The sequence below is a fragment of the Erpetoichthys calabaricus genome, chromosome 2, assembly GCF_900747795.2.
Source record: "Erpetoichthys calabaricus chromosome 2, fErpCal1.3, whole genome shotgun sequence".
Classification (NCBI taxonomy): domain Eukaryota; kingdom Metazoa; phylum Chordata; class Cladistia; order Polypteriformes; family Polypteridae; genus Erpetoichthys; species Erpetoichthys calabaricus.
In genome coordinates this window covers 63,128,716-63,146,547 of record NC_041395.2, presented here as the reverse complement: position 1 = coordinate 63,146,547, position 17,832 = coordinate 63,128,716, and the positions used below count along the sequence as shown (strand labels likewise).

The window sequence follows — 17,832 nt, the reverse complement described above, 5'->3', positions numbered from 1 at the left end:
GCATTTCTGGATAATTCACAAATACCACAAATAGATGCTTTAAGTGCTGAGGAACTGGATAAACCTCTAACGCTAACAGAATTACTAGACGCTATAAAGTCACTACATAGCGGGAAATCATCAGGCCCTGATGGTTACCCCGTAGAGTTTTATAAGAAATTCTCCACTCAGCTAGCTCCACTCTTGGCAACATTTACAGAAGCTAAAGACCACCAAATACTACCTCAAACATTTCGACAAGCATTAATCACCGTCTTTCCTAAACAAAATAAGGACTTGTTACAATGTGCATCATATAGACCAATTTCACTCCTGAATAATGATGTTAAGATACTCTCAAAAATCCTAGCTAGAAGGATGGAGAAAGTGCTGCCCTCGGTAATATCACAAGATCAAACTGGATTTATTAAAGGCCGACATCTATCTTCAAATCTCCGACGCTTGTTTAATGTTATATATTCACCAGCAAAATCAAACACCCCAGAGATATTATTATCATTAGACGCAGAAAAGGCATTTGACATAATCGAATGGAATTACCTTTTCACTGCATTGGAGAAATTTGGGTTTGGCCCGAATATTTGTGCTTGGATCAAACTACTGTATACCAGTCCAGAAGCTTCAGTTTGTATTAATAACATTTGCTCAGACTACTTTAAGCTAGAACGTGGTACCAGACAAGGATGTCCCTTGTCGCCACTGTTGTTTGCAATCGCTATTGAACCACTGGCGGTTCACTGCCGAAATTCTTATCAGATAAAGGGGATTGTCAGAGAAGGACTGGAACAGAAAATTTCTCTATATGCAGATGATATGGTCTTATATATATCGGACCCAGAAAACACTGTCCCTGTTGTTTTAACAGCACTAACAGAATTTCAAAAGATATCTGGTCTTAGAATTAATCTGAATAAAAGTATACTCTTTCCAGTGAATTCACAAGCATATAATATTAGATTAGACACCCTACCTTTTACCATAGCAAATCAGTTTAAATACCTAGGGGTAAATATCACAAGTAAACATAAAGCTCTTTATCAACAAAATTTTGGCGTCTGTATGGAAAAAATTAAGCAAGACTTGCATAGATGGTCAACTCTTCATCTCACTCTAGCCGGAAGAATTAACATTGTTAAGATGAATATCGTTCCTAAACTTCTCTTTTTATTTCAAAACATATCAATATCTATCTATCTATCTATATATCAATAAATCGTTTTTTAAACAGTTAGATTCAATAATAACCTCATTCATTTGGAACTCAAAACACCCACGTATCCGAAGAGCGACCCTACAAAGACCTCTTGCAGAAGGTGGCATGGCTCAACCTAATTTTCAGTTTTATTACTGGGCAGCAAACATACAAGCCATAAAAACCTGGACACAAATAAATGAACATACACAGGCTTGGTCCGCAATAGAAGTAAAATCCTGTAGTACTTCTTTATATTCCCTGCTCTGCTCTCCAATAAATGAAAGTTATCGCAAATATACTAATAACCCAATTGTGCTTTACTCACTCAGAATATGGAACCAAATTAGGAAGCATTTTAAGATGGAAAATCTTTTATCAGTGGCACCTCTGCAAGAGAACCACCTCTTTCAACCTTCGCAAGTATATCCAGTTTTTAATACCTGGAAAAGTTTTGGGATTAAAATGCTCAGAGATCTTTATATAGACAACATATTTACATCTTTTGAACAATTACGTTCAAAATTTAACCTCCCAGCTACACATTTCTTTTACTATCTTCAAATTAGAAATTTCGTTAAACAGAAATTGCCCGATTTCCCCCACCTTGCACCCTCCACAATGCTGGAAAAAATACTGCTCAATTCCGAGGAAACAAACACTATTTCCGCAATATATAAAATCTTATTAGAGTCCCTACCTTTCAAAGATCCAAGAGGACATTGGGAAGAAGATCTCTTAATCAATATATCAGAAAAGGAGTGGAAGGTAGCAAAGCAGAGAATTCACTCGAGTTCTATATGCGCAAAGCATAGAATTATTCAACTAAAAATTATATATCGAGCTCATCTGTCTCGCTTAAAACTGTCCAAAATGTTTCCAGGCCAGGATCCAACCTGCGAGCGCTGCAACCAAGCTCCTGCCTCACTGGGTCACATGTTCTGGGCCTGCACCAAACTAACATCATTTTGGACAAAAATCTTTAAGTGCCTCTCAGACAGCCTTAGTATCACAATACCTCCTAACCCACTAACAGCTGTGTTTGGTGTCCTTCCAGATGGACTGGAATTGGAGAAGGACAAGCAAACGGTGATTGCATTCACTACACTCTTGGCACGCAGACTTATTTTGTTAAATTGGAAGAATCCTAATTCTCCTCTTATAAGTCAGTGGGAAACCGATGTTTTATATTATTTGAAATTGGAAAAAATCAAATTTTCAGTTAGAGGATCTGTACAAAATTTTTTCAAAACATGGCAGGATTTAATCAATATTATTTTAGAATAAGAGAATTAACTATTATTGCATTTAACTCCCTTCTCCATCTCTTATTTATATAGATATTTACTTCTCCCCTTCTTTTGTCTAATGTTGCCTTATTAAAAAGCTTAAAGTAATTTTCCTTTAGCTAAGCTCTCCTTCTCAGGGGTGGGGTTTGATTTGTCTTCAAATTTATTGGGTTATAAATTGATCTGTTTGTATGGAATGATTACAATGAAAATTAATAAAATAAAAATATTAAAAAAAAAAAAAAAAAGAAAACAGTTCTTCAGTGGGTGGCTAAATTTAGACAGACGGGTACAACATTGAACAGAAAATCTCAGGCCGTCCTTGGACTGTAAGAACACCTGAAAACATCCAAGCTGTAAGGGCATCAATTCTGCATTCTCCTAAACGTTCAGCGCGCAAACATGCTTCCGCCTTAGGCACATTTCCACGATACCTCATACCCTGGCGTACGCAAGTTCTCCGCTCGGTTCTGCAGACTGGCGGCACCCAGTGTCAAAGCAGTGCTACTGTTCCTGTGTAATTACCCTTTCTTTCTTACATCCACATTCCTGACGCAGCTATATAAATACACTGAAACTAACTGCATATTGTTTATTAGTGTAATGCAACTGATTGTAATTAACCTGTAACAATATAATGGTCCAGGGAATACTGCTTTAGCGTTGTTACTCTCACTGCAACTTCTTTTTCTTCTTTCAGCTGCTCCCGTTAAGGGTTGCCACAGCGGATCGTCTTTTTGGGACTTTGATTAGTTGTCAGTTATAATCACCAACATTAAAAGAAATAAACATTTGAAATACATCAGTCTATGTGTAATGAATTAATCTAATATACAAGTTTCACTTTTTGAATGGAATTACTGAAATAAATCAACTTTGTCATAATATTCTAATTTTATGACCAGCACCTGTACATGATTAAAGTGGAAATTTTGAGATTAAAGTTCACATTTAATGCTTTTTTCCCTTTGTGTGCCTATTTTTTTTGTCTGTACCCTAATAAGCGTTCATATGACACTCAGACGGTGGGCTATGACTCGCCTTTTCATGGCGACTTTGATATGTGACTTCTTTTTTTATTTCGGGCACTGTGCGACTTTGTGAACTTGAGCTTTCGAGTTTCTCCGACACTCTGTCACTCGATTAACTTCCTTTTGTTGATTATATCACTGTTTAAACCAACAAATAGTACGTTTTTTTCTTTGCCTCCACTTGGTATTCGTTGAAATTCTTATATTTTCCCCTGTGCTTTTCCCATTGTCTTTTCACAGAAGGCTGAGCTTAAGGGCTATTTATATTGATTTGCATATTCAAAGAGGCGTAATTCTGGAAGGAGTTGGGGCGGGACAGCAGGCGCGTGCACGTGTGTTACTTTTGACGCTGATCGGGATTTATGTAGCGGAAGAACATGGAAGTTTGCGTACGCACAGATTCCTGCATCTGGATTTTTCTGTGCATACGCACATTCCCGCTTTTGTGCTTACGCCATGTTATAGTGTGAGTTCTATGCACGCCGTTATACATGAGGCCCCAGGTCTTTATGACCTGTATATTTGCTGCCCAATAATAAAATTGAAAGGTAGTGCCATGTCCCCTTCTACTTTAGGTGGTTGTGGATATTTAAAATTCTAAATGAATTAAGTTATGATTGAATCTAATTTCTTAAAAAAAAGATTTGTAAATGTATATGGGGGTGGTTTGAAGCAGAAAAAGAAGCTTGGGAAGGTTGTTCATCTTAACTAATGTGAGATGGAGGATGGACCATCTATTCACATTGTTTAATTTTTTCAATGCAGACAGCAACATTTTGTTGAAAAAGAGCTTTATATTTACTTGTGATATCTACCCCTAGATGTTTAAATTGATCGGCTAAGATAAATGGGAAGGTGTCCAGTCTAGTATTAGGAGATAGAGAGTTCACTGGAAATAGCATACCTTTATTCAAAGTAATTTTGAGTCCAGATATCCCATGAAAATCTGCTAATGCTTTTAGGACTGTTAGCATGAAAGTTAGTGGGTCAGATATATACAGTACCGTATTATCCGTATATAATATTTACTGTTCAAGTCCTTCTCTGAAAATCCCCATTATCTCTGATGCATTTCAAAAGTAAACAGCCAATGGCGCAATTCCGATTGCAAAATGCAATGGTGAAAGGGGAGATCCTTGTTGAGTATAGCATTCTAGCTTGAAGTAGGCCTAAATAATGTTGTTAATATGAACTAAGGCTTCTGTACTAGTATAGAGTAGTTTGATCCATGCAGATATATTTGGGTTGAACCCAAATTTGTGCAGTGGGGTGGATAGTCCCATTCAAGCATGTCAAATGCTTTTTCTGCATCCAAATACAGTACGATCTCTGGGATGTTAAATTCAATGGTTGAATATATTATATTAAACACATCTAAGATTAGAAGTCAAGTGTCTGCCTTTAATAAATCCGGTTTGGTTTTTTGATATTACAGAAGGAAGCAGTTTCTCAGTCCTACAAGCTAGAACTTTGGAGAGTATCTTAACATCATTATTCAGGGGTAATATTGGTCTGTATGTCCTTGTTTTTCTAAGGGAAGACAGAAATTAATGTTTGGTGAAAAGTTTGAGGTAGAATTTTGTTGTCTTTAGCTTCTGCAAATATTGCTAATAGTGGAGCTAACTTTGTTGAAATTTCTTCATAAAATTCCACTGGGTAGCCATCAGGTCTGGCTGCTTTCCCACTTTGGAGTGAGTTTATAGCAGGTATTGGCAACCTTTTTAAAGCAAAGGGCCGTTTTATCCTAAATGTTTGACCCTGATTTACAAAGAGCCACAATGGGTAGAGGAGGGGGTTTGAGATATGATTTTTTTAATGTGATATGGGTATACAGTATATGCATTTAACACAAACAAAAAAACTCCAAATACTTATAGAAAATGAAGAAAAAATATTTAATGAGACTTCTGACATTGCATTTCCACAGAGTTGTTTCATGTTCGGTGAGTTGTTGGAAGTCTTCAGTTTTAAACAGGATTCCAAGCTTACATCATGAAGCTGACTTCTTAGTTTGCATTTGATATCATTCATATTGAAGAATGTCTGCTTACAAGAATAAGTGCACCCCAAAAAATCATCAAAATTCCAAGCACTACTATTTTAAGTTAACAATAATAATCTGGAAGGCAAGTTCCACGTTTCAAAAATCAGTTGGTAGCTTTTTCTCTTTCCAGCTTTTCTAGTTCCACTTGTAAAAATGTAAATTTTGAAGACCACAAATCTTTGCTTTTCAAGTCTGTTAGTTGTATTTCAAACTGAGCTCTGTCAACTGTTGGAAACTGCGAAAAATTTACGCAATTGACAAGAACAGAAGAATGGACTTTTCATCTCTGAAATCTTTGAAGCAACCAGTAAATGAATCATGCATTTTTGTAATAGTTGCCAGAAAGAACGTGTTATCAATGACACTGCCAGTAGTTTCCAGATATTTTATTACAGTTTCAAAATGAAACAAATTTCCACTTTTCAAGTCTTGTGCAAAAAAAAAAGTAGTTTTGTTTGAACACGGTAAAAAAGCCATTATTTTACCCATTATTACTGGGTGCTCCATCTGTAGCGATAGATACCAATTTATTGATGTCAATTTTCCTAACAGTCAAAAATTCCAAAATTGCTACAGAGATACCTTCACCTAGAGTTTGTCTTTTAAGAGGTATTAAAGCCAGTAATTCTTCATGGAGACCTTTATTGGAAACATACCATCCCAGAAGGCTAATTTGTGCCATTTCCTTCACATCACGACTCATCTCATGCCAAAGAAAATACAGGTGCCAATTTTTTTTCATTAATCTGTTAATTTGTCACATTCTTACCTGTTAATGATTCTGTCATGAATAGTATTTTGCAGATAGTGGGGTGTCTTTAATTTTTTAATAATATTTTCTTTATTTTTGAAGTCAGAGTAGAGATGTTTGGCCAAATTTAAAAGGCACTTTTTTACATATTCTCCGATCTGTTGAAAGATTTCTATGCTTTGCAGTCTAAACAGCAAAACTTGCTGATTGTTGCATATTTTGCTTTAATTATGTCACTGCTTTTTTCTTCCTTCACCAAATGATTTTTTTTTTTTTTGCAAATGCCTCGCAAATGCCTGACATTCAAGAATTTTTGTTATTCAGTAAGTTTTCATTGCAAATTATACATGTTAGAAGACCTATAGAGTTTTGTGTCTCAGTTTTAAATTACTTGGATGTGTAACAGCTCAAAGGTGACTAATATTACAACACTGTTTAGTTCTGTAGTGATAGTCTTCACCTTCACCACCTTGAGTAAAGTTTGTTCAGCTCGGCAGTCGCCTGCCCTTTACTCTCCACTTCACTACTTTAACTGTGCTGAGTGAGCAGTGCAAAATGTACTCACCACTCCAAACTCACCTGGCTATTAATATGTAAATGGGAGAAAATATAATAACATATACAAACACCTGGGAAGGCATGGTGACGATTAGCCACAAAACGTATATGAAAGAATTAGGAATCCAAATAAACATTTAAGCATACATCCAATTTCGGGAACTGAAGAAAACTCCAGGTAGGGAGTATAATTTGATCAAAGACGTAATCTCGTCAAACAGAATGATTTTGTGGAGGATGAAGATGAAGAAATTAAACACAACAGAGGTGGACAACAGACCACCTTATTCACATATAGCTAAAGAAATATCTAACTGAAAAATAATATTAACCCATAAATAAATTATTTATCTTTATGAAAGTATTATCAAATAATATGTTAAGACATGAAAATATGAATGTGTCTATCGTTCTGGGATAAGCCTTAGCAACACAGTCAAAGAGCCGCTTGTGGCTCGTGAGCCGAAGGTTGTCGACCCCTGGTTTATAGTGTCTAGTAATTCTAAGAGTGTATGAGGTTTTTCCAGTTCCACAGCAATAAGAGTATTGAGCTGTGGTAGGTGTAATGAGCAAAACAACTCATTAGATTGAGTCTTATCTTCTTTAGACTGAAACGGACTTATAGTACTCTTTAAATGTTTGGTTTATATTTTTATGGTCTATGATTTTACCTCCGTGTTAGTAATTGTTTATTGCATTGCGGACTTCCTGCTTGTGGATTTTTTAGGCTAAAATCTTATTGGTGTTCTCTCTGTGTTCATAATAATGATGTCACAATTTAAAGTTTCTTTAGTCGTCCAGAGGTTAAATTCTGATTGCAAAACCGGTCTTTTCCTATAAAGCTCCTCATTTGGAGACCTGGCATATTCTAGATCTATTCTCATAATTTTGCTGATTAACTCAGACACCTTCCTTTTTTTTTCCAGTTAATTTTTGTGAGAAAGATATGAAATAATCTCTCACCTTTTAAAAAAGGACTTTTAAAAATGCCTTCAGAGTTTCCCAGAGTATTCCTGCAGAGACCTCTAAGGATGCATTTGTCTCCAGAAAATAATCAATTTGCTTGAATATGAATTCTGTTCAGTGCTTATCAGCTGATGACAGGGGGTTAAGATGCCATCTATGAGATGAGTGTGTAGGGCATAGTAAGTTATGCTCCATGACCAGAGAGGTGTGGTCGGAGATAACAGTAGCATCGTACTTACACAATTTGATAATGGGTAAAAAATAATTATTCATGAATAAATAATCATTTCTTGAGTAACAATGATGAAATTGGGAGGAATATGCTCCAAGGTTAGGGTTTAAAAACCTCCATGAGTCTGATAAGTTCAGATCCATTATAAACTGTGTAATTATTTTGCAGTATTAGATATTATTGACACTGTAGCTTGAAGACCTATCCAGGTCTAGATTTAAAACACAATTAAAATCTTCGGCCATTATAATTTTATGAATGTTCACAGTAGGAATAGATGCCCTGCATTCGGATGAAATCTTTGTCATCCATGTTAGGTGCATAAATACTTATCAGAATAATTTTATTACTCAATAAATTGCCCATCACCATGACATATCGCCCTTCAGGATCACATATTATGTCTGATGCTATAAATGGGATAGTTCTGTGTATTAAGATTCCCACACCCCTAGTTTTCTTTGTATACCCAGAGTGAAAAACTTGGCCAGTTCAATCCCTCTGCAACTGAAACTGGTCCTTACTTATTATGTGAGTCTCCTGTAAAAAAAATACTATCTGGCATTTAAACATGATAAGTGAGTGAAGACTTTCTTTCTCTTTAATTCATGATTGAGACCTTTGCCATTCCAGGTCGCAAAGTTCACTCTTTGGTCATAAAAACATTGTTCTGAGCTTTTGTCGACATTTTGTAATCTTAAATTAAGGAAGTACATTTTTACATATGATTCTGTAGCTTTGATCTAGATTTCATATTATTGCCAGGTGTTAGGGCTATGAAGCCTATTGTGTTGGCGTTAAGGGTTATTGGGGTAGAAAGGATAAATAAAAAATAGCAAAGCTCTCTTTAGTTCTCTCTCCCATCCCCCTCCCTCCCATTTTGCCTCCTTGAGTGAGGCAGACCACACTTCACAAAGTCCCGGTCCTCTGACATGCCAAGAGAGACAGAGCATGTCCAGAACAAAATTAATCCCCCAGCAGCAGTGTAGAAAATGTTAAAATTGAGGTTTTTCTTTTAAAGTATAGTCCCAATACAATAAACCTTGGGAATGATGTTAAACAGTTCCCATGGAGACTGAGAAAGTGTATGATGGTACATTCCTAAAACAATAAATCAAGGATATGAAGAAAAAAAGAAAAGAAAAAAACTGTAAATAGCAGGTTACTTTGTAGTTGTAGTTTTGCTTTATTCGGAGAGCTAAAAATGTAAAACTGACTTTCAATATTCACTTTTAATTTGGCAGGGTACAAGTGACTGTATCTGATGTCAGCAGCGCGTAGACGCTGTTTAATACTGTAATATGCAGCGCATTTAGCAGCTGTTGCAGGGGAGTAATCTAGGAAAATGCAAATGCAGTTATTTTCAGATATAATTTCCTCTTTCTGTCTGAGAAAGGACATGAAGTTTTGTTTGGCCTGTAGTTTGTCAAAACGGACAATAAAGCTTCTAGGTTTTGAGGCATTCGATCCATGTATACAGTAGGCTGCTGAGATCTTACTGGCCGATTTGAAGTCCTCTCCAGTCATTTTATAGAATAGTGCAGCTCTTGTTTAGGCTTATTATTTCTTTCTTTATATCCTTCTTTATATTGCTTTTAAAATCATTTATGTCACCACAAGTTCGGTAATCATTTCCTTCAGCTTGAAATGTGCATTTCGGTCTTCTCCAAACTCCATAGGTAGAGTTGTGAGTCCAGTTGGGGTTGATTCAGCTGCCTATGGGGAGGTATTAGCTACAGTTGACAGCGGGGATGATATAGCCATGCTCTGTTCCAATAATCCTCCTGAAATTGGATGGACCGGCATCCTGACCGAGAGAGAGAGAAAGGTAACTTAAAAAAGGTGCATCAGCTTATTAGCCTTTGTCAAGTAGATGGAGGGACATCCCAGCCAACGAGGACGATTCCTTACCCAGATGGGAAGCCCCAAGCAAACAGACAGGCGCCCCATCAAGCACATGTGTAACACCTTCCCTGGCTGTGATAGAAGAAGACAACAGGGAAGAATTGTATCTGGGGGGTGTTTATTCTCCCCAGTCACTAGATGGTAGCATCCCTCGATATCGACGGCCATTTTGGAACCAACAAGGAATGCAGCTCAGTTCTGCTGGGGTCTGTGGGTGCCGCAAGAGGGCACTGCTGGGAGAGGAGCTCCCTATTATGTGGGACTTCTGTGTGACCCAGAAGTACTTCCAAAGGGCAGTAGCACTGGCACCAGAAGTACTCACAGGTCCTCAATAAAAGGGACCACACACCCTTGTCCATGGCAAGTCAGAACTGGGAGGAAGGAAGGCAACACTCGACTGGAGAAGGGCAGTGCAGTGGTGAAAGGAGAGAAAACCTGAGCTTTGTGCTTCTGCTGATACTGAGGTATTTTTGTATAATAAACAGCCCTTTATTTGAACCTAGAACTGTATTTGTGTGTGCGTGTTGGGGTTTGGGGCTCACTAGGTGCCCCGTTTCTGTCACACTGGGTTTTTGATGACTATTTATTGAGAGTCCTTTCTGTTCTTTGCCATCTTTAGTGACTTTTAGCTCAATAAATCTTGGTACTCTCCCTTTCGCACTTTTAGTTACACACTGGCTCTTTTGATTAAGCCTGCATAAATCATCTCTGCTGCTCTCATTGAGTCACTTATTCTTGTTTGTTAGTTTTATTCAGTTTTCTCTTTTGTCATTTTTTTTCCAGATTTTTTTTTTTTTTTGCAGAAAATGAGGCTGAAATCTAGAGATACTAAGGAAACTTTGTTTGTTTGTTTGTTTGTTTGTTTACTTGTAGGTTTTTCTTAGGCTTTGGACTCTAGGTGCACATTTATAACATTTCTCAGGCAGTGAATTTTTTATAGAGAATCAGGCATATACTTTGACTACATAATATGGAATATTCCGTTTTATTCATATTAACAGAAGTCCCATTTAAAAGGTACACATCAGCTTATTAGCCTTTGTTTATGCTGCAGGAGATATGAGAAACACTGTAATAGTGCATCTTACACATACACAGGGAGTACTCCAAAGGTTTTGCAGTGTTTTTTTTTATTGCTAGTAATTAATTACAGAATTGTTTAAACATATTTGTTTGACATATTTGTTACATTCCTTGTTTTTCTACATAATCTCTATTACCAGCAGTCTTGCCACAGTAAGAAACCATCCATCCATCTTCCAACCCACTGAATCCGAACACAGGGTCACGGGGGTCTGCTGGAGCCAATCCCAGCCAACACAGGGCACAAGGCAGGAACCAATCCCAGGCAGGGTGCCAACCCACCGCAGGACACACACACACACCAAGCACACACTAGGGACAATTTGGAATCGCCAGTCCACCTAACCTGCATGTCTTTGGACTATGGGAGGAAACCGGAGCACCCGGAGGAAACTAACGCAGACACAGGGAGAACATGCAAACTCCACGCAGGGAGGACCTGGGAAGTAAACCCGAGTCTCCTAACTGCAAGGCAGCAGCGCCACCATGCCACCCGCAGTAAGAAACATGAACATGTATTCCAGTTTTGTAAAAGGCTGAATGCTGCACTCACTGTCACTTCTTCAATAACCTCATCTTCACTTCTGACATTTTGTAACCTGTGTTATCATTAAGGGTTCCAACTGGAGTAAATCTGAGGGAACAAATAATGACTAAATATATTGCAGACATTTCTTATTGAGTTTGACTGAAGTAAGTTTTCTGAGCAACTGTGGTACTGTATATGTATAATCGATGTGCACATACCCAGAAGTTAATTTTGTGAGTTTTGACTTTCATATGACTTTGATTTGAATTTTGAAATTTTTGCATTATTCCCTGTTTTTTATTCTGTTATTCATTTTTGCTTTTGGGAGTCACTGTTTCCTTGCATCTCCTTTTGACAGAAAATGCAAAAATGTTCCAAACACAAAAAGTCATTCAAAGTGGTATTTCTGCAGATAAGCAGAATGAATACATTAGTTTAATCTTTATGTTGCAGAACTACACACTCTCTTATTGTGTGTGGTCATGTTTACAAGGGTCACAACTCGAAAGTAATTGAAGTGACACCCATTTCTTTTTTATAGTTTTTGTTTGAATTTTTAGTGTTAGGTGATTGTGCAGAAATTCTTTTCCTGAAAAGCAATTAAAAGTGAATATAACAAGGGTTATGCTGCAGGTACTTTTTCTGATTATGCATAAACATCTGTATATTATGAATGTATGCACACACATACAGTGCATACCAAAAGTCTATGGGTATTTATTGATATTTGTTACTTTGTTGACATACTGCTTGAAATCCAAAACTGTCATTTTGCTATTTTTCAGCTCTAGTCAGATCTTTTAAGCAAAAGTATTTAAGTGAAAAACAAAATGGATCATTAAAAAAATAAAACAAAAGTGCGTCTCCCCTTTATAATGGAAGTTGTAAGTTTGCTCATATTTAAGCAGCCACATGCCATATCGTGTACAGTGGTTATTTGCCCTTACCTGACATATAACAAATGGAGAAAATATTTTTTGGGTGGAGTATCCCTTTAGTTTTGCAGAAATAATTTTTACCCCCAAAACCATGTGGCAAAATGTTTTTTGTTCTGAGGACAGCAATGTGGTCATTTTGGCTTCAAACATGTTTTTCACAAAGCTAACAGAGCTCACCATCCATATAAGACCATACCATCCATTAAAGCTTGGTGATTGATGGCAGCATCATGTTGTGGAACTGCTTTTCTTTAGCAGGGGCTCAGGGCATCACAGAGGGCAAAATGAATAGCTCAAAATACGTTGAAGCAAAATCAGTTAGCTGAAGTCACAGCGTGACAACAACATGTCCCACATAGGCTCATTTAGAGCCTGAAATCTGTGGATACATCTAAAGTGTGCTGGGCACAGGAGATCCCCTCACCATTTGAATGAACTTGGGACTCCCCTACAAGGATACAAATTAAGAAACAGCCAGGCCATTTATCAAAAGTCTTTTTATCAAAAAATCAGTTCACCCAACCTACATACCACAAAGATATTTTCTTAATTTAAGTACACATTATTACTGAGCACAAAGGCTCCCAACATTTTAAACATTATTCTAAAAATTTTGTAAAGTATAAACAGTTCAGGTAAACAACCCTAAATTACATTCAATTAACAACGTAAAGAGGGTCAGTATTATAAAAAAGTATCCAAGAATTGAAATAATGTTAAATATTTTTGTACTTAAATTTAAAAACTATCTTTGTAATCTGTGGTTTGGTGAACTATTTTTTTATAATTTTTTTTTTTGATAAATGACCTGCTGTTCCCTAATTTGTATCTAAACTTACAGCTGGTTTGGTATAAGTTGATGGCTTTGTGATTATTTGATTTTTCACTCTTCTACAAGGAGCCATTTCTGCTGCTAGAAATCTAATGTGGACACGGCCACCAGGGTGAAAATCTTGCCTGATGCAGGGAGAGTGTGCCAGATCCACACAGATCTTGGACTAACCATGACACCACCGTGCTGCCAATGTACAATTAATGTAAGCAGCCATGTTAGAATTTTTGGATTTAGTAAAACTGTCAACTGGAAAATAACACCAAAAGATTTTTATAACATTTTCTTCATTCTTGAACTTTGTCACAATAGAGTCTTTTTACATTTCTGCAGTATAATTCTGCTTAAGGCTGCATATGGGAATAGAAATTATTAAATGAAGGATGATGCATCATTGACTTTTTTTTTAAATTCCAGCTAATGGCACTGATGGTTAAAGCTAAGTATATCGCAGTATTAGAAAAATTCTGCTTGCCTTTAAACACGATACAGTTAAAATGATCTTAACATAGTTTCCTTCCAAAATTAGATTGAGACAATTAACTAAATAATTAAACTCATAAATGTACTGATAACTGCATTGTTTTAATAATTGGAAGGCAGTAAGTCATTCATGGCCACAGATGTTCTCGCCATTGCTAAGAACTGAATCCTTTCTGGTGTCCATCACTACATTTTTAACCCTTGTAGTAAGTGCATTTCCTCTAAAAGGAAAAATGAAGCTTATACTGTTAGTCATTTGTTACTTTAGATTCAGCATTTTTATGTCGTTTTACAAATTAAAATCACTAGGCGCACTGATGGTATAATATTGAGTAAATAGTAATTTGTCATGCTAATGAAACTTGTATTTAATTAAAGCAAGTGAGGTTTCTAATCTGTGTATGTACGTGAGATTGCCATCTGTTTATAAATCTTGGAGAGCATTCATTTAAGAAATTATGAAATATTAAGTTTCAAAAGGAAATAGTAATGGGAAAGCATTATATATAGAAAGGGATGAAATGAGGTATGTAGGAAGCTAAGTTAGATATATGGATGCCATTAGGCATCAGCTAAATGTAACCTAATTTTATCCAGGTGTTACACTGACATTGGGTTTTGGGTTTCATGGTACACTATTTGATAAAAGGCATGCCAGACAAGAAATCTTCATTCAGGAGCATTAAAATTAAATAGGTTTAAGATATCTGTTTTGTATGTCTAGTCTTTGGATGGTGCATTGGTCCAGAAATCCATTGCTAAGTGTGGCAGACCCCAACATACTAGAATCCGGGAATAATAAAAGAAATGTCCACTTTTAAAAACAATAGCGACGTAGAGTACATAAAATTGCCCATAAAGCTCATTTATAAAGTGTTTCACTTTGTTTTGTTCAAAGGGTAATAATTGAGGTGGTATTGATTTTTTTGAACCCTCGGATACTCTTAATAGTTTTCACTACTTTCATTCAGAGTATAAATTACATTCTGTTATTAGGATTGCCCTTTGAATGACTTGAAATGTAGGTCACTGTGTTTACCTGAGCGTGTCTTTGTGAAAGAGTGTGTTTACTCAAGAGAGATATTAATTATTCCTTCTCATTTCTCATTATAATGCCAGAAAATACTTAGTTGTTTTATGTTGCTGAATAGCTTAAACGTTTGTAAATTTCCTTAATAAACAGCTGTTTATATCACAGGCTGCTGTTATTATCGACTTCATTGGGTTTTTTAAACTGAATCCACAGTACGTCGTATGGACTCTCTTCTGCTCTTTGTTCTTCATATTTAAAAGCACATCATTTTTGGGGCCATGTTTTTGGTCTTGTGTTCTTCCTTTTGACTTATCAGTCATTATATGAAATGTTGCCAGTGGTTTTAATACTTACAGTGGATACATAGCTAAGTTTGTACCTTTAAATTCTCAGTTTTTAAAACTTTGATACTTTTTTTGAATTATATGTTTCATTCACTGTTTTTCACCATTTCCTTGTATTACTTTGTTACTGTCACTTCTTTTTTTCGTTCCCCTAACAGCAGCCCTTCTTGGTGTCATCTATATGGACATTTTCAGACAATTTTGTTTTACTGTTTTCAGATTTAGGATAGTAGTGACCTATTTAGCTGCTTTGCTTTTTTAATCTACTTTAAATCTTATTCCATGACCTCAAAATAGTAGTACAAGCACTGCTGTTCTCACAAATATGTGTTCACTAGAGCAGGTAATGCAAAGAATGGCAGTGTTCGGGGGAGAGATCTCATTTTTGTGTTCAGTGCCGAAATAAAATATCAGTTTGTTCCCTGATGCATTGAACTGTGGTACAAATATTAGTGCTTAGAACAGTTTATTTTTGTACTCCTTCTGCAAGTTAATTTTGTTAATCTCTTATTTATTTTTATTCTACTTGCAGGTGAAACATTGCAGGGGAAAATAGAAGTTCGGAAGAACCGAAAGGATCCCCGCTCCCTTATCATCACACTCTGCTTGAACAACGTAAAGCAGACTTACATTCTGCAATAGAAATTATATCATTTCACATGTATTTTTTTTAATCCAATAATGTAATAAAATTCCCTTCATTTTGTAACTCAACATTTGTAATAATTTGCTATCTTTTACTATAACTTAGAAATACAGATGGACAAACAGAGGTGGATCTGAGCAGGAGAGAGCAGATAATGCATTAAATTAAGTTTAATGTAAATAAATGTTTAGCATGCAGGAGGCAAATAAACTATTTAATAACCACTACTCATAGTCCATTCATAGGAGAGATTATAAAGTCAAATAGGTCCTGGGTTTTATATCTTGGTGTGTGAAACACAGCTGCACATTGACTTTTTGAAGATGCCTTATAATATAGTGCACAGGCGTCATATGGCTTTGGGCTTAAATCAGAGACCATTATCAGTACAGCTCAAATGTAGTAAGTGTCAGAAGTGTGTGAGCCAGTTAGATAAGAATTAAAACAACTTTTTTTCAACAATTCTCACCCACGTTAATGACTGGAGCAGTAAGAGATTTAAACTTTTGATGCTTGTGTCAATGTTGACGTTCACTCTAGACAGTTGGTAGAACATATACTTTGTTGCATCGTGCATGGGACAAGGCGCTCTGCTTCATCTGAGTAAGCACAAGACCTCTTTGAAGATTTATTTGCTTTCTTAGTTCAAGAATTCATTCTGTGACATCACTGGCTAAACACTGCTCCACAGCCGCAATCCAGTGACCATCAGGTTACAAAGAAATAAAGTAACTTTCACATCACAGAGAGCGAAAGGAGAAACTCCTCTCTCCCAGCAGACAGGACTGCTTTGGGACACCTTCGGATAGTGTGACATCAGGCTATCTCCCAGCCCCCTGCTCCTGCACGAACCAATGGGTGGACTGTTGCTAATATTATTATATTTCTCAGTCAATAACCTGCTCAATATCGTTTGGTATCATATGCCTACATGACTTCTGTTGAGACTGGGCACCAAAGGACTTATCATGGACATATCTCTTTCCTCTAAAAAGAAAATGTAACTCTTGCTCAAGACAGATCACATGTTCTCTGAAAAATAGTTTATATTATCTCAGAGCCTATGCTAGCCCAAAAACACACACACACACATGCTTCAGAAACAACAGTGAAGGGCACATCCTTTAGACTTTTGGGGTAGTTTGAGTTTTAATTGTGATTTAATTTCTTCCAAGGCACAGTAAGGCAGTGCATCATGAGAACAAAAGTCACTGGTACAACAGAAACATGGTGACCGTTGTGTAGGCAGTTCAGAAACGAGGTCCTAAGTCTTGATGGCTCAGTGACTTCCAATACGACACTCGTGTGTTAAAGAGTAAGTTTGGTGTTTTTCAAGGTGAAGTTATTTCATCACAGTCATGGCGTATATTAATTATGATATCGTTCGAACTCCAAATCATAGTTCTCTCTAATTTAGCATTCAAACTCTGGAATGTTCAAAGTTAGAATTGTTCAAAGTACGAGGCACCACAGTACTTGGTTTGTATCACAAGTATGCCTAAAAAAAAGTGGAAAGCACGTGTTCTTAAATTGAAACCTTTACCGCTTTAAAGTCGGATGTATTTGGTAATTTAATTTGTAAAGCTCTGTTTTAATGTTTGGATTCCTGCCCCTTGAGCTTCATTACAAAATGCAAAAACAGGCTACATTTTTTTTTACATTTATAAAAGATGCTAGAACACAATTTCATGTGACAAATTAATATATACCATGATTATGAAGAAATTAACTTTGACTTGAAAAATACTAAACTTATTCTTTAAACTGTAGCGATAGACAACCATACAACTTACAATATGTGCTAAGTGGTTCTTTCTTCAGATATTTCTTACAACAGTTAGTCAGTTGTCCATTCTTCTCACCCTTTTTCTCTATGACCAGTATATTCTGACAAGTTCTAAGATATATTAAAGATGTTGTGCTTGACCTTCAGGTCCATCTTGTTTTTCATTTGTATCTTGATATTAAGACTTGAT

General features: G+C 36.4%; 1 protein-coding gene across 1 annotated transcript in view; it reads left to right on the top strand.

Moving 5' to 3' along the window:
- prmt3 (protein arginine methyltransferase 3) overlaps window positions 1-15,924 on the top strand; it is a 309,295-nt gene extending 293,371 nt beyond the window's left edge. Inside the window, exon 16 of the mRNA XM_028793849.2 lies at window positions 15,743-15,924. Within this exon, the coding sequence (XP_028649682.1) occupies window positions 15,743-15,852 (110 nt within the window). The 3' untranslated portion in view covers window positions 15,853-15,924. The remainder of the gene's footprint in view (window positions 1-15,742) is intronic.
- The last annotated feature ends 1,908 nt before the right edge of the window (window positions 15,925-17,832 follow it).